Source organism: Diadema setosum, chromosome 4, assembly GCF_964275005.1.
Source record: "Diadema setosum chromosome 4, eeDiaSeto1, whole genome shotgun sequence".
Taxonomy (NCBI): Eukaryota; Metazoa; Echinodermata; class Echinoidea; order Diadematoida; family Diadematidae; genus Diadema; species Diadema setosum.
In genome coordinates, this window is record NC_092688.1 from 47,333,650 (window position 1) to 47,355,006 (window position 21,357).

The 21,357-nt window shown below is 37.8% G+C and overlaps 1 protein-coding gene and 2 non-coding genes across 3 annotated transcripts in view; 1 reads left to right on the top strand and 2 right to left on the bottom strand.

Annotated features, from left to right (window-relative positions):
* The first annotated feature begins 4,642 nt into the window (after nucleotides 1-4,642).
* The window catches only part of LOC140227370 (septin-2-like), a 63,693-nt gene continuing 46,978 nt past the window's right edge, over nucleotides 4,643-21,357 (top strand). The window contains exons 1-2 of the mRNA XM_072307782.1: nucleotides 4,643-4,739; nucleotides 9,224-9,257. Of these exons, the coding sequence (XP_072163883.1) occupies nucleotides 4,643-4,739; nucleotides 9,224-9,257 (131 nt within the window). The remainder of the gene's footprint in view (nucleotides 4,740-9,223; nucleotides 9,258-21,357) is intronic.
* Nucleotides 13,600-13,672, bottom strand: Trnat-ugu (transfer RNA threonine (anticodon UGU)). The gene has a single exon. It is a non-coding gene; the product is annotated as a tRNA-Thr (tRNA).
* On the bottom strand, nucleotides 13,836-13,908 carry Trnat-ugu (transfer RNA threonine (anticodon UGU)). Its single transcript has one exon. It is a non-coding gene; the product is annotated as a tRNA-Thr (tRNA).

The following is a 21,357-nucleotide window of genomic DNA, read 5'->3' on the forward strand; positions in this document are numbered from 1 at the left end:
TGGTGTCGATGTAAGTGATATCTATTCTTCTCTCTCAGTAATGTTTTCTTTTTAAATTATATAGACAAAATATAGATCCAGCTGGACAATAATAGTTTGATCGTCAACATCATCATATAGTCATCATAATCATCATGATCGACAACAAGTTTCACGTTTCCTCTTCTCATAACAAAATATGAAATCAATGTAAGATTCCATCATAGAAAGACAACAATAATGATAACAATAGAATTGCTTTTTACATCAAAGAAATTTTCAGTAGCAGCAACGAATCAAATTAATGTACTGGCTTTTCTGTATTTATACGCAACCATAAATGTTTTACAATAATTTTGTTATGTATGTAGTATAAACTGCACTTTTGTATTGCTCCTTTGTCATTTGTTTATGTTTTGTTTAAATTTGTCACACCGAAATAATTTATTTTGATTTGATTTGAGAAGCAGAATAAATACGAACTGACGAATAAAGACTGTATGACAGCAAGAGACATTATAGCAGATAAAGTCAAACCTGCCTTAGCGGCTATAGTCACCTGCCGTATACGGGCACTAATGGCAATGAGTGAGAAGACACGTTAACTTTGTCTATAGCGGCCAACTGTCTATATAACGGCCACTTTTCCGTCTCCCTTGGGTGGCCACTATAGACAGGTTTGACTGTATTCGGACTTTAACTAGATGGTGGACTACATTTTTGTTTGTTTTTGTTTCGCTCTCTACTGCTTTGTTCGATTTTAGAGGGTGGCTGCATGTGTTTTATAATCCTTATATACCTTGTGTTAGCACCTGACCATCCAGTATCATTGGTTAGACGGAAGCTTGTGTAGTTACAATGATTTCACTTCCCAACAATGTAAAACCAAGAGACCCTTCCTAAATCTCCTTCCACAAAATTAAAAACCAACAAGAAGAAGAAGAACAACAACAACATAAGCAACAACAACAAAGAGAAGAAAAACAGACTGCATGAGATAATGGAAAGCGACGACACACCTGTGCCATAGCCAACGAAGAGAAAATGGAAGGACATGAATTAATTTTAATGTTTATAGCAAGATAAGGACATGTTTTCCCACTGCTCAACTTCCAGTTAGAAGAAGTTGTTTATCTTTTAGAATGCAATGATGATTGTCCACGTGCCAACTTAACGGCTGTTGTAACACGTCATGCGCACCACGTCTGTTCAACTCGGCGTAATTTGTGGCGATGTTGAGGGATTGCCTTTAGCCAAAGTACATTCGCTCCTGTGTAAGAGGGCAAACTGGATTAACCTTCAAGTGGATAATTCTTCTTGATGAATATCTTCGTGACCCAAAGCAGGAACATCATCATTAGTATCCCCAGTGTCCTGCGGACATCCTAGAGCGCTCTCGCTTGCTTCGAGCGCCTCCCGTAACAACTCCGGGAACTTTTTCCGAGTCCCGAAAACGTGTTACGACGCAGAACCCTTACGAGTGAATCATCCGTGCGTTTGTCCGTAGTTTCGCGCTTCGCCTGTTTCGTGCGGCACCGCGCGGACGCCTCTTTGCGACGTGCTCAGAAACGAGAGATTCCAGACGATGGCGTTTTGGATGTTCCATCTTACAACCCTAGTGGACTGCATACCTACGACAAATTAATAGTCAACTCTTCTTTGTCTGCAACGTTCTCCTGCGGGTTTTACGCTTGCCACTGTAAATAGTAATAATAATAACAACAACAACAACAACAACTAGAGATTGTAATTTGTCATCACTGACAAATTAAGGTGATCCGATTGTTTTTTTAATCAATGATTCAAGTCCTGATCGCAATAGGCATGGCCATGCAGGTTTCATCTGTGTTCAGAGACATTGGCCGTGTGATGTTTGGATTCTCATTTAGAAAAGGGAGTCATATCTGCCATCTTTGGTACCAAATCTGTATACACTATAACGAAGACACAGCAACAAGTACATATGACCTTTGACCCCACTTTGCACAACCTAGATGGCATCTGAGCAAAAAGTGGTTATTTTGTGAAATGATTCTTGTAACATGATCTTTGCGTGTGCAAAATATGGGAAAGATAAGACATGTATTCACCAAGATACAGGATGAAACATTTGTGACCTTTGACCCTAATTTACATACCCAAGATGTTGTCCGATCAAGATATTGTTATTTCATGAAATAATGTACGTGACATGAACTAAACATGTGCAAAATATGGGGGTGATAGGGGCTGTTTTTCTTGAGTTATTGCAAAGAAAGTTGCATAAACATAGAAATAGCTCAATACATCGAAGATAAGCTTTAATTTCAACCAAGTATTGTAACATGATCCCGACATCATATGAAAAAACAAAGGGCACGGTACGATAGCGCAAAGTCTCAGTTACAACATATTAAAATCTGAATACCGAAGGGTAAGTGAGCTAGTGCTCGATAAAGACAATCATGTCAATTTTCACATCTAGAAAAATTCCCTCCCATAGAGATAACACGTCATAACGAAGAAACAGAAAGAAGTACATATGACCTTTTGACACCACTTTACACAGACAAGATGGCATCTGAGCAAAGAGTGGTTATTTTGTGAAATGATTCTTGTAACATGATCTTTGCATGTGCAAAATATGGGAAAGATAGGACATGTATTCACCAAGATACAGGATAAAACATTTATGACCTTTGACCCTAATTTACATACCCAAGATGGCGTCTGATCAAGTAGTTGTTATTTTATGAAATAATGTTCGTGACATGAACTAAACATGTGCAAAATATGGTGGTGATAGGGTATGTTTTTCTTGAGTTATTGCACCTAAAGTTGTAAAAAGAAAGAAATATTACAATACATCGAAGATAAGCTTTAATTTCAACCAAGTTTTTTCACGTGATCCCGACAACGTATGAAAAAACAAATGGCACACTTACGATAGCCCTACGTCTCAGCTACAACATATTAAAATCTTAGAGAAATTCACCGAATCATAAGTGAGCTAGTGGTCGATAAAGATAGTCATGTCAATTTTCATTTCCATAAAAATTGCACTCCCATAGAGATTACACGTAAACTGGTCAAATTTGACAAGGTTACCTTCAATCCATTTTTTCGAGATGATGTCGTCATCTAATCAAATTTGTGTAATTACATTTATGAAAGAACATTTCATAAGCTACAACATATTGAAATTTAGGTGGAAATTGGCAAAGGATAAGTGAGATACGCTCGAGTAAACTTGAAATTTGATGACGTCATTTTGAAAATTTACTTTTTTTACTTTATTAAGAAATTTGATATCTTTTAATCATTTTGTCAGCATCGTCAGCCCATGAAATGACATGTACAACTCATCAGCTTTCAGAATATGTAAAGAAAATGGGGGGTCACCGTCCATCCTGACGAGTAAAATCCGATTTAAAATTGGCGGTTTTTTGGCATAATTGCACTGTGTATCCCCATTGACGCACGCGCGGAATTTTGAATTTGACGGGCCCGTATGACGTCATATTGAATCGGATCGACTTGAAACTTGGTATAAATATTCCTTGACATTTCGGACATCCTATCCGTGTGAAAAAATTGAAAATTTCTATTTCATATGAGCTGTGCGTGCGAATATGTGCGCGCGCGTACGCGTCCGTCCAATTTTTTCAATTTTTCAAAAAATGCTCCAAATGGTCTGAAACGTGTGCAAAAAAGTTTTGAGCTCGATTTGAGCATACAAATATTTTAACGCGCGCGTACGCGCGCGTTTTGAGATAAAAATGAATTTTGAGAATATGAGTAGAATTCGCATGACTTAAAATATATGTGACGTAAATTTCATTGAAATATTCTATTCCATTAATGAGATATGCATGAAAATGTGTTTTCATATAATGACGTCATAGTGACGTCACGGTCGACTGATCACTATGATTTTACTTGCGCTGTCGTCTTTGCGACATGATACATATATGGTATAAGTTTGACATTGAGAGGCAATGCACTTTCTGGGCTAACCTCTGCACAACTTTTGAGGAGAAATAAAGAAAGAAACAAAGAAAGAAGAAAGATTCAGTACAGATACAGAAGGTGATCCGAGAGGATACTCGGATCACCTAAAAAAGGCTTGTGGTCGAGAGAGCCAGCAGTGAGGGCTTGAGATGATACCCTTCTTTTTTCCTGCGAGCGTTTTTAGTGTTCCGATACTCACTCCAGGGTTGTTCTATTTCTGTTCCAGCAAACGAAACCGGTTGCGCTGAATCACCCCAACTGAGTAAGTTCGCTTTGTGTGATCGCAGTGATTCTCGAAGAAAAGGAAAGTTTTTTGGGGCCAAAAATCAAGGGGGGAAGTTGGTGATATTTCCTGACAAACATGAGTGATGTATGCTGATGTATCAATACGTGATCAGATTGTGGAAACCCGCATTTCTATCCCTACTGTCGAAAGATTTGCCGATTATCACGCGGATTAATTTAGACCGAGTATAATTCGCGCGAATTCCCCTGACTGATCCCTCATTTTGGAGAGCGAATTAATGTCACCGAACAATTTGTCAACCACGGTTCTTTTTGGATCACAAGACTGCAACCGTGTTTCGTGAAAACCTGTGCCCAGTTTGCTAGCCGTGGAAGACAAACTGTTCGTAACTTTGGGAAAGTTAACATACATCAATTTCGTGTCAAGATGACGACCTACAATCGATCGCAGTCCGGATATCGGTCGTCTTGGGTTCCATCCAGACCTATCAGAGAGGCGACTGTTTCGCCAAGGCTATCTACAGGTATGAGGGTCTCATTCCAACAGGCTAATCATATAAAATTATGTGTTAAAACTTACGCGTAGTCTATAGGAACGTAGTAGACTGCTACTTGATTTACCCTGTTATACCGAGTACGGTTCGATACCTGTAATCATGACCAGTTAGCATTCTAGTTAGTTGGTGCTCTGTCGGGCAAGCCTTTTGTTCATGCCTTAAACAACCTTTATTGAAACGGTTTGCAGTTAAGATGAGAACGTTAGTAAACAATGTCATGTCTGTCTTTTTTTTTATTTAACTGATAAGCCCTGATTCATGACATAGTGTGAAGTTGCAGACTGTCTCACTATTATAGCGGAAGACAATGGTGTTGTTCGTCTTGCTAAGAGCCAGATCCGTCCCGCAGCTTCACAATACAGAACCAAAGTCTGTAACGCCACTATACACTGTAAGAATGACAAGAAAACCACGCTTTTTAAAGAAATAGGTCGTGTCGATGTTTTAGTGACACTTGTATGGGATAAGCCCAGTATTTTAATGTAAGAATATTCGCAACGATTTTAACTGTCTTTCATTACTCAGAGACATTTGTGTTTGTCAGTATACTTCTTGGTATAACATACAAGAATTCACGATAGCAAGTCACCATTGCTTATTGTAGGCTACAAGAGACGAAGTATGGGGGCCTACAAGACGATTAAAACAAGAATTTGTATACCGAAATTGTTTGACTCCAGCACAGCTACACACACGGATCAACAGACAAACGGATAGGGGGACATACACACCTATAAGCACACATCAAATCAGGCCTATATTATATTCACTCAAAAATTATTGGTCATCTATGATAAGCATTCACCTTAGTTGTCAGACATATTCTGAGTGATGATAGTCCATACGGTGTCAGGTTAGGGCGTAGCGCAGGAACCGAGCTTGTCTTTCCGTCCCGAAAACCTACAAATAAACCGTGATTCATCACCACCATGGATGCCGTCTATCCCCCCAGATCTACCCGGGTTCACCTGCCTTGCCATCCCGAAGAACGTTGTCTGCTATAGTATGGGCTTATCCTTCTGTTTTGTTCTTTATATGTTGTACTTGTGATTTGCAGACGATTCTTCCTACAGAAAGACGCTTGACGTGTGGCGAACTTTTTACTTCCGTACTGTCTTCCAAAGTAGGTCGTCAGAAAAGGAGAAGAACAAGTGAAGTTCGGAATATTAATTTTTTTTCTTGTGGTAAGGAGCAAGCGACGTCAAGCGGCTCAGTTTGCGGATGAGAAGGGATATCAGAGGATTTCAAATGCGAAAGCATGACTAACGCTGGTATGAGTAACTTTCAATTTTCAAAACAAAGAATTCAAGGAGTGTTGGATACAGCAATATATTCAACAGACATTATAAATTCCATTATAATAATCTGCGCAAACCACAAGAAAACGTGAAAGAGAGAATGAAATTTTGTCTTTAGAGAGTTGTCTGGAATTTATTCGATATTACTGACAAAGAAATTGACAAAACAATTGCTGTATAGCAATACCCAACACATATCATTCTTCCCTGCCAAGTAGTTTGAGTCACAGTTGATGTAATACTGTGACACACGCACTGACGTATCAGCTCGTGTCTACAGCACAAGACGGGGCAATGGAGCCTCCTTTGTATAGATGTCCTATATCTAACTCTGCTGTAGACCTTCTGTCCGGCAATCTCTCCAAATATCAGGTAAATTGTCATCAACGATTTGGCACAAAGGTTGATCTCCTGGCATGCGTCAAAAGACTCGTGAGTTTGTTCCACTATTAAAACGACAGTTCGTATTCTTGGCACTCATTGTCCATCTATTGGGGGCGCTGTGACATCGTGTATAGGGTTTTCTACACGATTCATTCATTCGTAGACAAGATGGACTCCATCACCCATGTCCCTTTTGACCCAGTGGTACTTGACAATGCTGGGATGATCGCATTATCAGGATCTTACCTCCTTGATCTTCTACAGTGCGAACACTGAGGAAGTTTTTATCAATGAATAAGAGTACATTATCATAAATTAGCCTTTTGTCCTCATTGAACACTGTATATAGAGTTGCTTTTTTCTAAAGGCATCAAAGACCCATAACTTGAACAATTCGATAGAATCACCACCTAGTATAACTCAACGTAATCATCAAAAGTTACTTTACACTTCCGCCGATTTGAAATACTTTCAGATGATACTTTATACATAATATAATTGTTTAGAAAAAAGAGAGGTTCACCTTAAGCAATTCTCATAGATTGTGGCATACAAGCTGTACAAGGTCTGGGCATATTATGTTTAACAACTGTTGAGTGCCAGAAGTGTCATTCTATCCTGACGCAGAAAGCTCTGTCTTTCTGCGTCATTCATTGTAATGTCCTTCAAAGTATATTGTCACCTGACATTTCATGTTGGGAGATTGCCTCTGAAACTTTAGACGACTGAGGCACCTCAGATTTTCCCTTTTTTATTTGATAAAGATTTGTGATTATTTTGCAAGCCTCCTGCATTGTATGATCTGTGATACACCGGTGTAGATACTTTGACATCGGCAAAAAGCCTATTATTTGTTGTGGACTGGAATGGTATATGTGACGTACACTGTAATGCTGTAGTTATTCATCTCGAGCCTGTGATGTGCTTTATTCGTTCCCTGTTGGTTACATAGTTTAATGACCTCCCTTCGCAACAAGATCCATAAAGTGTCAAATGCCAATGTGTTTAAGGAAACATTCCAATTTCTTTTCTTTCCTTGTTTATTTCACTGCGCATTTGCTGCTGAAAGATGCTATGGCATCTGTCATCACATATTTCATATTATGTTTTAATAATAGATAAATCATTTCGTATACCTACTTAGTTTGCGATCATGTCTTGCTACTAATGTGATCAATTTTGATAAGTATGTTGCTGATTCATGTTTTAATAGTAATTTGGCTTTATTTTTAAGTTCATTATGTATGTATATATATTATATATATATATATATATATATATATATATATATATATATATATATATATATGTGTGTGTGTGTGTGTGTGTGTGTGTGTGTGTGTGTGTGTAGATAGATAGATAGATATAACAAAAGCAGTCACAAAACAAATATATGAAATATAAATGTATTCAGGAGCACGGGACACACAACTGCTTAATTGAAAATATCCTAAACTGTGCAGATCACAAACTGCATATTCAGGGAGGAGGAGGTGGATGACCATAAATAAAGAGATACAAGGTAAACAGTGAGTAAATTGCAAGGAGTAAAATCAAGTTGATATGTCACAAAAACAAAATCGATTCAAAGAAAATATTTGCGCATTTGTTTTGATAATTCATATGATGTTATTCATGCACTGATTTGTATAAACTAATTCCTTCTAAAAGGGGAAACAATAAATCAGCTTGCTTGTCACCAGTGACAGTCGTCCACCACGTTTGATGAATGCATTGACCAGCTTACACTCACCATTAATAATCAATATAAACGTAAGCAGCAATACCTTTATTTTAGCAGCAATATCTCTATTTTAGTGCTGATAAAGTGCACCTCAGTTTGTCGCTGAACTTTATCTCTCCTTTTTTGCGATTTATGTGCAAGTTGACAATAATCCCTTTTCGGTGAAGAAATTTCCTCGACTTAACGTTGAGAAAGGAAAAAGTCAAGTGAACTAGAAGTTCAAGGGTCTTTACGTGATTCTGATCATGCCATCTGTCCGGTTTGGGAATTTGACAAAAATGATGGATTATGTATCGAGTTTCTTTTTGAATTGTTTCTAAACTGTTACCAGTCCTTCAAAGTAGTAATATCGACATAATCTTGTTTTAATAACTACAAGACGAAAATATGTACACACACACACACACACGCACACACTCACACGCACACACACACACACACACACACACACACACACACACACACACACACATACACACAATATCTTGCGCCACTTTTGACTAGACCTGGCTGGGATATTGAAAAATTTCACATACAACAAATATCCATTGATTTAAAACCTTTAACACATAATTGCCTTGATTTGGTTTATAGGAAAGTACTCTGTTTTGAAACAAGAATTCGTGTATTAAGCCAGTGAATTTTACCATAAAGTCTTAAAACAATGTACCAATAATCATAGTACTTTATTGATTCAAATCTTCTTCTTAAACATCAATGTCAATAAATTTTTGCTCGTGCTAAAAACTATACGTTTTCCTAGATTATCATTATCTTTCCTTTTCCTGCTTTCTTACTATGATTTTCTCTACGCTGTAAGTTGTCCCATGATTTGTGCCATTTTCTTTTTCGAAGAAAGACTATTGCCAAAAGACAATAAAACACAAAACTGACAATGGAAAAGAAGATCACTACAAAGGCATTGTTATTAACTCAGTCATACTACATATCCGGGTGGGATGAATTATAAAGTAATTCTCACGGTTTTAAATGTGTGTTTTCTCTCATTGAATCTTCTCGATTAGGATCCATCGGCGACAGGTTTGATAGCAGGGACAGGTCACGTGATGAACATTCGGTAAGTGTTCCAATTCGTTGCTTTTCATACCCTAAGAAGATGAACGCTTCCTTATAGCAGTGATAATAAAATATGTGAGGATGAGATGTTTGCTACATCGTTCGCCTTAAAATGGGAGCGACACACACACGAGTTATTCAGATGTGTTCAATATGTAACACCGCCAGAATAAGTCTGATGTTGCGAGGTTGGCGTGCACCAGTGTTGTTTAGATAATTTCGTTCTCTCCGCCTAGAATCAAGCGTACACCACACAATCAGATACATGTATAATAACTCAAATTTGACCTTTCCATCACCACGTGATCACCAGGCACAACTAAAGGACGCTTTAGAGGTAAGGAAAGGGATTCAAGCAGTATTTGGTTTGAGGGAAAATATACCGCAAAGATACACTTGGTGGAAACTGGGAGGACCCGCTGTGCTAAGCTTTGAGTAGCGAGACATTGTGTAGAGAACAAGTTAAAGGTACTGTTTAACCTTTGGGAGCAGTGATTTTTTTTTAATGTTTGAGTAATCACATGTGATGCATTTGGATATGTGTAGGTCAGTTATATCACCAAACATCCTACCACATAAACATTTTGCACTAAAGCCTAAAATAATAATAACGAGATATCACTTTTTTTCTCACTATGCCATAACTGTATAGATGGTTTAGTCTAAAGACAAATTTATTTAACTGTTGTTCACATTTTGTATATTTAAAAACACCTAACATAGATTATACTGATTAACTTTTTTTTTTCACTGGTTGTTTCTATCCCTATAATTCATATCTTAGAACTATTTTGAAGTACTAAAGCTGGGTTTTTGTTTCATCTGCAAATGGTAAATATTGTCTTTAAAGGGAGGGTATAGTTTTGGGTTAGACCTAACTTCAGGTTTCTAATATCTTTTGGTGAGATAATGAGAATTCTCTCATGTAATATGAAAGAGCATGTAATTCCAAGAGGGATGCAACGTTTGTTTGATGAAAATCGGTTTTAAAATGCCTGAGATATAAAAAGGGCATTCCTAATAAAAAGCGAGACCCACCTTTTATTAGGATCGCTTTGTTTTACTCTGTTTTTTTTTTTTTTTTTGATGTCTCAGCAATTTCAAAACCGATTTTCAGCTAATAAACCTTGAATTCCTCTTAAAATGGTATGCTCTCTTCTATTTCATAAGTTATGTCTTGATATATCACAAGAAGTTAAAAGCCCAATTCTCATCTCCACCAATGCTATACAATCCCTTTAAGGTGGATGTTGTAGGTCCATGATCTAAACAAGGAAGCAGCAGGATGGACCAAACCATCTTGATTGGCTTTACAGGTGACTGGGTGGGACTAAGGCTGAAAGGTTACCAGAGGTCGTTGGTCATGCTGATATTACTCCGCGCAGTCGTGATTTGTTTGTAGCCCATCCGAACACTGTATAAAATAACTGAAATAATATGATAAGGTATAATATGATATAATAACATGATGTAATATAATATGGAATAATATGACATGATTATCATGATGATATTGCTAGCTTAGCAATCGGTTATTCTTTATGAGGAGACTGTAAACTACAGGCCTGTTGTGGGGTTTTTTTTTCAGTCCTCTCCATTTTGTCTACTTTGATTCGGTATTTGACAAATTCAGAACATCTATTGCATTTTAATTAGTTTACAGTTAAAGAAGAAAAGAAAATCAGTACAATTTTTGCGTGTTACTATCACCCGCGCCCTGGACATGTTCGTGTAGCAATAGTGGTGGTGGTGGTGGTGGTGGTGGTGGTGGTAGTGGTGGTGGTGGTGGTGGTGGTGGTGGTAGTGGTGGTGGTGGTGGTGGTAGTGGTGGTGGTGGTGGTGGTGGTGTGTGTGTGTGTGTGTGTCCTATGAGCCATTCGACTTCTTCTTTCTCAGAAAAGAAAAAAAAAAAAGTAAAATGCCACCTAAGAGAGCGCCCCCATGATATCACGTGACCGGGCATGTCATGAAAACCTGAGTTTACGCTTGTCTGAAAGCAAAATGCTTACACACATGTAAATCTACAGCCCATTGAAATATATTCAGTAGATATCTCTCTACGATACAAGCTATACAGCCTGCTGGTGCGATTAATGGCAATACACACCAATTGATGTGATGTGTCGGCATGGGCGTGAACTTTTACGCCATTGTAATGGAGTTCGCAGCTGCGCACACTCTGATCGTATCGCATATACACTGTAGCAGCATAGAGCACCTATTATGAGGCTCAACAAATTTCATACCCTGCCAAAGATGGTTCATACGCTAAAGAATTCCGCATCTATCTTCTTTATTCTTGAAAGTGTGAGATCGACCGCGGATGTATGATTAAAGATGAAGATAGGAATAAAAATGAAAAAAAAAAAGACGATGTGTGCTATAACGGCAGAGAGAGAGAGAGAGAGACAGACAGACAGACAGAGCAAGTGAAATAAGAATGAAAATAATGAATGAATAAAACTAGATGAATACTATAGAAATATGTTTTGAAATGATTAAAAATAATTGAATAAATAAATAAATAAACATATCGATGAATCAATTAATGAATGGATAAAGATGATAAATCAAAGACAGAGACAGATAAAGCTATCCTGACAAACAGACAGACGGAAATTCTGGATGAGTTAAGTGTTAGTTTGTAAAGAAAGAGTATAATTTTGCTAGAACAACATTGAAAATTTGATTAAATTGGATAAAGATAAAGGAAAGTTAAAAAATTGTGAAGTTTTGCTAATCTTTATTTCAAAATTTCTTGAAAAGTCAGTATAGATACATGTATTCAAAATAGTGAGTTAATAGTGCCATCGCCTCTCAACTTGCCATATAGTTTGTAAAGAAGGCCTTGAAATATCCATATTTTTTCAAACGTAATTTTGGGCAGTCTGAAATCCTAATATATCTGACTGATATCATTATTTTTAAAGTTATTCGGCCATGGATATCACTACGTTTCACACAGTTGCAAAAGACTTGAATTTTCTTTTTTTTTTACACGATCATTAGAAAACTGTGAGGTGACTACTTTGGAGAACTGTTTTGCACTGTTGTGCTGGAAAAATTTACTTTCTCTATTCAGACAAAATTTTGCCTGGTCTGAAATTTCTCTTTAAACCCAGCAGCAAGAAATTCATTTCCAATTCCAATGTCAACCAATAATGCTGTCCATTAGAAAATGATTTCATTTCAAATTTACTTAGACAATTTTTTGTAGAGCCTATAAAACATGTCACATTAGGAATACTGTCCGCAGAGTGAAACAATGTTTTACTAGGTTTTTTTTTTCTTGCAAAGGCACATCACATCTCTTCTGAACCACTCGGGTCTGGAGATTAATTCAACACTGTTTTAGGGGATTGGAAGGTCTAAACCCGAATTGTTATATAAATATGCTGATCATGACCTGAAAGTCTCTTCCAACCTTCCTGGCATGACGAAACAGAAGAGATAATACACATGACAACATAGCAACAACAATATACGATGCTGCAAAGCGCATTATGTGCGCATGCAACCATGCAGGTTGTCATTTCACTGCAGACTGAGATTTAAAAAAAAAAAAAAGGGGGGGGGGTCTCTGTCATGATAAATCTAATTCCTTTCTGTTGGTATGCCTTAGCTGGGTATGGTGGTCAAATCCTAATGGGAGCAGCCAATCAAAACGGTGAGTTCAATTTACTAAAGTAATCGAAAGTGAAACCGTTTTCGGTTTTGGAATTGAATTAGTATAAGTCCAGTCAGTATTCCACCTTAATGTTCTTAAAATTTATTCATTATCACTTGCAATTTTTTTTTTTCGTATTTGTATCTTTATTTCTGTTTCTATTGAGAAACGGACCGAATGGGAGAACAGTGCTCCGATCAATGAAGTGGCACTCTGTAGTACAAGACTGAGTGATGATTATAATGATAGTGATGTTAATAATGATCACTGTAATAAGAACAAGCAGAAAATATTGATTTTTTTTTTTTGGTGCAAAATAATGGTCACAAACAAGACATACATGTGTCTTAAAAGTTCTGACAGCTAGCAAAAAGATATGTCACTTCAATATTGCACATCTCAGAACTCAATTCAATGTCATTTTTATTCAACAGACTTGTGAAATGATTTGTAAAACTACTTAAGTGACAATGTGCACAAAAACAGAACATGCGAGGGTACAGCCATGGTAGATACATGGTACAACCACCGTGCGTCAAATTCTTCTTCTCTTTTTTTTTTTTCAAATTTACCTGTCTTGCATTACCGTATCGTTTTATCTATCAGTCTGTCTATATTGAATTTTAAATAAAAGAAATATTTTAGGCTAAAAGAAACAGCCCCCTGAGAGATTTGAACTCTCGACCCCTGGTTTACAAGACCAGTGCTCTAACCCCTGAGCTAAGGAGGCGTTGCTGCTCGCCGCGTGGTCGAATACGGTTATATTAGTGACAAAGGCGAAGCGAATAATCCGCGAGGAAGCCATACCTTATGTTCACTGAAGCGAGCAAATGTCATTGTGCTATTGATTACTATGGAAAATTGGTGGTAAAAAAAATTACTATTGCCGCCCAAGCCCCCTGAGAGATTTGAACTCTCGACCCCTGGTTTACAAGACCAGTGCTCTAACCACTGAGCTAAGGAGGCACACGCCCCTGCAGCGATGCAAAATCATGCTATAGCATTGAGGGCGTGCGCACACGATGACGTCATGCACCGTCAATTACGCAGTGAAAAGTGCGACCATATTGATTCGCCTGTGCAATCGAACGCTCCGTCAAGAGGGTCGCACTGGATGCAATAATACAGAGTGCTTTCCACCCGATAATACAAGCATAGACCATATCCCACAAAAATAAAATGCCAAGCTTTTGTCTACCATACATTTGATGGGCAGTATTTGCTAGCATACATGATTGATAGCGATAACATCCACATCTATTCAATCCCGAGAAACACGATATACACGTACTGAAAACAAAATATCAAATGCATTTCACTACTAGTATTACTTTAGGCCCCTAGTTTTATTAGGTCTAACGTAAATACTTACAATACCTGCATAATTTTGAATAATATGTTCCCCCCGTAAACGTCTAGATTAAATTTCCCCGATACAATCAGACGACAGGCTATATCTGACCATGGGCAGAGAATTGTCTTTTTTTATAGATCTTTATATCATCTTTTCTTTTTTCTGAGAGCATTATACAAAGCAATGTGCTGAATGATTGTATCATTCTGACATCTTCTACCTACTTACTGCTCTTGAAGACATATTCATTGTTTAGATCTCAAAGATTATACTTACCACAGGGGCGGATTCAGGAATTCCGTAAAGAGGGGCGCGTTTACGAAATTAAAGGGAGGGGGGGGGCGCACGCACCCCTCCCCCCATATTTTTCTTTTTATTTCTTTTGTTTCAACAAAAAATAAAGGGGGGCGTGCGCCGGTTGCGGTCCTCCCTGGATCCGCCCCTGTTACCAAACTATGTTTTGAACATCTCAATGATCATAAACTTGGGCAATTGATTTCATTTTTTTTCCTTCTCACTCTAAAAGTATTCAAGAACGATATTCCACCTTGTAACTTACTCTGTGGTACGCCATTGTCGTCTGAAATCAAATATTATGATATGTAGTGAGTGTAGTTATTATTTTCTGGAGTGTAGTGTATCTGTGTTTGTGTATATAGTGTACTTGAAATGTAGCCTACTGATATGGTCTAAAGGCATAATTTACCCTTGCAGATGAAACAAAAACCCAGCATTAGTATAGTGCTTCACAATAATTTAAAAATGTGAGTTAGGGATAGAAACAACCACTGTACAAATCTGAATCTGTATAATCGATGTTAAAGGGTGTGTACAGTTCTGGTTGAGGTGAGGGTTTAGCTTTTAACGTTTTGAGAGATATTCAGAAACCACTCTATGAGATGTCAAAGAGCATGCAATTCTAAGGGGTATCAAAAGTTCATTTGAAGAAAATCCGTTTTGAAATGACTGAGATATCCAAAAACAAGGTGAAACAAAGAGATCCTAATAAAAGGCGTGGCCTGTCGCCTCATAACTTTTATTATTATCACTTTTTTGGATATCTCAGCCATTTGAAAACCAATTTTTATCAAATAAACGTTGAATCTTTCTTAAAATTACATGCTCTTTCAAAGGGATGTTTCTCATTATTTCACTTAGAAATGTTATAAACCTGAATGCTCACCTCATCCAGTACTGTACAGTCCCTTTAAGTATTGTTAAGTACACAAAATGTGAACAACAGATATAATAAAAGTGTTTCCAGACTGAATCGTCTACTGTTATGGTTTATTGAGAAAATTACTGATATCTCCTTATATTTTAGCTTTAATGCAAAAATTTTATGTGGTTGGATGTTTTGTGAAGTGATCTACACATATGCATCAAATGTGATATCTTGAACATTTTTAAAATCACTGCTACCAAAGGTCAAATAGTACCTTTAATCCGTCGTATTGACAGTGCAGCTAATGGAGCACTAAACGGAGACAATGCGTACTCTCTGAAGAAATGTAAGTGCGCCATCTATCGTAGGTAACTCTGCGATATATCCCTCCACACACACCTGAAAATTAAATCGCTTCGAGAAACATTTTCTTTCTACCCCTCACATAGACGAATAAGAAAAGCATTTTAAAAAGTTTTAATGAGAAACTTCTTATCATGCTTTAGCTTCTGCATAAATGGGGTTCGTTCAATTATTTCATCAAATTAATATTGAAAGAATTTTTAATGGTTAGAGATTTGAGACAGCAAGTCAGGTTCCAGCAATTAGGTATACGAATATCTGAAAGAGGATAGTTATGTTTGTTTCCATAACCATCTCCCTGATTTTACATATACCATTTTATAAACATATCTTCACACTTTACAACCATCGACAGATTGTACAATGAGAAAACAATTGTACATCTGTGCGCACAATTCGAATCGTGTGATATTTTTACAGTGACATTGTACGCTCAGCCACACATACCGGAATTCATCAGGACGGAACTAGGCCTATAATCATGTCAAAATGTGATAAGCCATGAAGGTCGTATCAATACATTATGGTGTTAATTTTCACCCCTTACGCCTTAAGCAGCGTGCACTTTACAAATGTATTTCGGACAAGTTAACGTAGAGTTATAACAAATATAACTTCTTGCTTTCTCGTTTAATTCGCAGTGCATTAGGCTGTATTTCTTGCGTTCGGAGGGACAGCGTGAAGTAACTATGTTTATGCATCATTATTTTGTAATCGTCCAATACAATATTCATAAATCGAAAGTATCATTACGATCAGGATGTATAGTGTGACTAATTTGGTTATGAGTAATTACTCCTTACAGATTCATAGCATTTTAATCGTAGATTTTTCCAGTGAAGAGAGCATGAATAATGTCTGATACACCAGACACGGTTGACTGATACTAAATTAAGAGTCATCGTTTAACACTGTTTCCAGTTTCCAAAGTCTCAGCTGCATGCCCCTACGTACAGTTATTATACCAGAGAATCTCTGATATTATGTAAAGCTCGAACTATGACAAAATTAGAACAAGAAACAAACTCTGAATGGTTCAAAAAGCGTAAAATTTTGAGGGACCGGATACACCATCTTTCATAATATTGCCTATTTAACATAAAATAATGTTTGTAGAAATCATTCAGTAAACATTTTAAACACTACCAGCATGTTGGTACATGACATTGTATTAATGTTCATAGATCCATTGATATTGATAGCACAAGTCTCAAAATGTTGTATGCAGGAGTTTTTCCCCCATAAATGTGAAAGTCGTCATAGTACCGCTCATAGGCAGTAGAGTTTGACAATCTCTAACATCTAATTCAATACGACTGTAAAGCCAAAAGCATTGCAGATTTTTTTTTTTGCTTTGTTTTGTTTTGTTATTTTTTTTTACTTTGCTTTGTCTTTTTTTTTCGAAGGGGGGGGGGGGGGGGCTCTCAATCAAGTAAAGGAAGTCAGTTGACTGCGAAAAGGCTACCCCCAAGCCTTCTCGATTGATGGCCATACACGCTTCATTACCTGACGAGGTGACTGCAATAACCTTGTAAAGAGAATAAGAATATCTGGAACGATATGAATGATATCACGGAGATGTTATTTTCATCGTAAAAATAGCATTTGGCAGGACAATGTCATAGTGTAGTGAAAACTGTAACGCAACAATAATGGGGATTCAGGTAACCCATTCTGTCCCGTCCACGCCTGGCTGAACGAATCCTTACATTAGCCATGCCGGAGTACGTTGCCCCTGAAAATACCCCGGCAGGACAACGGCATTGCTCATCAGCAAGGACAGACCTTGATGGAACTTCAGTAGCTCCATGGAAAAACAGATTAAAGCCTCTATCTATTAAAGCTTCAATCGTTTTCTTCGTCTATGGTTCATGTAGTACTTCAGTATTGTTAAAGTTTCTCTGTCATACTACTGTATATGTAGCCAGGAAGTGTTGTTTAGCTGAGGATGTAGACGCCGCAAGACGAGGGTCGCACCTCGATGGTTTGACGGAAAACCTCCGGGGGATCACACCTGAACGTGTTCCTGTCTTGGGGTGACAAGACATTGCAAGACGTGGCCCCTTGCTGTAATCATATATGTGCTTCAACTTATCCCCCCCCCCCCCCACTCGCTCCCTCCCTCTCCTCTTCTCTCTATTTCTTCACCTGTCTCACTCTGTCTCTATTATCTCTATTTCATTACTTCTATTATTATCATGTATACAGTATATAATTATACTCCGTTTGTCTATTGTCTGCTTTGTCTCCTTATCTCTCATTAGGCGTTTTCACATTAGCCCGATGTTTCGAAATAGCACGCTATTTTCTGACTTGGGAAATTTTCCCGATAGCGAAATAGCGCGCTATTTGATAATGTGAACACAAATTAGCGCGCTAATTGTATCGCTCTGATCGAGAAAATTTCTCGACTCCAACTCGGGAAATTTCTGAAATAGCGGGATAGTAGCGCGCTATTTGATAATGTGAAAACGACTCGAAAAATTAGCGCGATGAATCCCATCATGCCTAGCGTGTGTGACCCGATCGATCGAGGCAAACTGCACACAAATCATGAGGAATTTTTTAGAGGGCACACACAATATATTTGCACATACTCAGCTGTCGAATTAGCTATTTTAAATTTTTTAACTATTCGGGCTACCCCCTCTTCGGGCTGATGTGAATAAGAAATGAATAGCGCTCTAATTCGCAATCGCGGAAAATATTTCGAGCTTGGATTTTTATCGGGCTGATGTGAAAACGCCTATACAGAACACCTTTTCGACGACGCGAAAAAACTTGAAAAGAGAGACTGAGAGAGAGACTGGGGGGGGGGGAGGGGGGGGGGAGGGGGGGGGAAGAGAGGGCCAAGAAGAGAGAGGAAGATTGGTCCGTTATATCCACTGCGATTTAGATGATTGATTTTAGAGTAGTACAATGCACATTGTCTGAATTTTGACGAACCTCCTTTGGATGAATAGGAAATGATTAATCTTTTTTTTTATTGTAGTTGCCTCCGTTTGATCATTTTTCGATAGATCTGGAACAGAATAAATATGGCGGAAGAGCATTATATCAGCATTCGTAGTATCAAGTTGAAACAGGAAAAAACTAGAATGCTCTGAAAACTGCAGCACACCAAAATGATAATCATTCTTTCTTTCTTTCTTTTTTGAGGGGGTGGGGGCATTCTCTATACGCTCCAATTACTGACATTCCAATTTTTCGGAGGCTGGTTTTCACTGCTCTCTCAATGTTAGATGTAATACACATACATGCATACATGCTCACAGACACACATCTATCTATCTATCTATCTATCTACAGTTGTATCTATCTATCTATCTATCTATCTATCTATCTATCTATCTATCTATCTATCTATCTGTCTGTCTGTCTGTCTGTCTATACCTGTGTATTTGTAACATATGCATATCATAATTATTACTCTTACAAACTTAACCCGCCGGTATTCCTTTTCTTTTCATCTTTTTTTTTTTTTTGACAGTGTAGGATTCAATGAACACATCGCATGGAGGTAATCCAGAATAAATCACGTAGACGTGACGCATTTTATCTTTCAAGTCATCATTGTAAATTTTCATACTGACGGTTTCACATCACCATGACAATGTGCCATCATCAGTTTTTACCGGCTATAGGTTTGATAAAGGGCTGCATATCTACATTAACTATAGCTTATAATAAAATTATGCTATATTAACGCTTTTATAGTTTATTTCATTTAAGGTTTATAATTGATGTAGCGAAAATGTTGTGTAGTGATGTCGCGAGTCAAGTGAATAAGAGCATTTTGAGTAGATTCTTAAATTAGGTTTACGCATCTTTTCCTTTAAACTTTTTGTGAGATATCTTCATTATCGTGGATTGATTTGGTATAAAGTTCATTATAAACGAAGTGGAGACATTGTTGTTTTGTCAAACGATACCAAAAGGTAACTTAGGAGTTAATGGTGCAAAAAAAAAAGTTGATAAACCACATAAATAAACATCAGTCCTATTTGTCAGCAATAGCAAACACTGTAGCTGTAGTATTTTAGAGGCGTGGGAGGATATAGGAGGAAATAATCCTGTAGGCCCTCCACATTGTGTCTGCATATAAATACACGCTTTGCTTACTCCGCAGTTGGGTATGATGAATTCAGTGTATTACCATATGCCTCGTTCGCTCAACAGCATCAGTTCGTTACAATCCATGTGTGTGTGTGTGTGTGTGGAACTGACATCGCCTATTCGCGCTCACAGACTCCGTTCAGCACGTCCCATAGAGTGTAGACTCCGTATAGCGGCTCCCGCAGACGACAGTCTCCGCCACCGTTGGGACGCCAGGAGGTCGCATAAGAAAACAAGCAGCAAACGGTAACGGAATATATATATATAAAAAAAAGCATTTTAAATGCGTACAGTGTCATTCCTGTGAAATCCACACAGCCATAGCGGGCTGGATCTTTGGAGGTAATACCGAGAAGGACTGACTTTAGGAGGACCAAACACCGGCGTCAAAACTTTGAAAAGTTATTACTTCCCCTCCTCTGACAAGCCATCTCTCTGGATGACTCTCTGGAACTCCCACTAAATTCAATTTCCCGTGGAAAGGTTCACCGCTGTACATTTTATCTTCATCGTATAGCGCTCTACATTCTTTCTCACACTTAATAGCGCAGTCATTTTTTTTCTTTTTTTTTGGATGGTGGATCTTCGCGCGTGCCAAAGCACTCCACGTCTGCTCGTGTTTATATTAATGTAGCGCATCCACCTGTACCTTGGGAGCTACTCAGCCAGGAGCACACGGCTTGATCTAGGGAAGATTGGATATCACTTTGGAATATATTCAGTGCTGTCTCCAAAAACACTTCGCCATCTGCCACACAGACGCGATGGAGGTTAGTTTTCATCATGCATTGAATTTATCGTACTCGTAGTGTTCGTCAGTACTTTATTGAGGTATACATGATATGATGTGCCATATTAAATCGTGATACACGCCACTATCGACAATGAAGTTTGTTGGTTGCATTTGCTGTTTTGATCATATCTTAAACAAACAAACACACACACGCACACACACACACACACACACACATACACCTCGTTTTGCTTAAAATATCTTGATATGAGATATTCATCGTACAGACTGGTTTCACGTGTTAAAAAAGTATTGTAGCCTGTATTCTAATCGTCCCACATTGCGGTTATAATGGATATTGGTATACAGTCAATGTCTGCCAATGTGCTCTTTTCACGTGAATATAAATAAACACGAATAACAACATTTAAAAATGTGTGAATAATAGGAATAAAAGCAGACAAAAGCTTTCAGCTATCCATCATTTATTACAATTATCAATTCATGATGTCATACAGTCAGTAAAAAATTGTATTCGACATTTTCCAAATTTACATTTATAAACAGTTTGCCGTTTCTAAACAAGATGCTCTTTTCTAGGTATTACCATGATTGCTTGTCACCGTCACACTTTGTTGTGAATATCTCGCAAATAGTGTCGCCCTGCGAAACGGTAGTTATTCG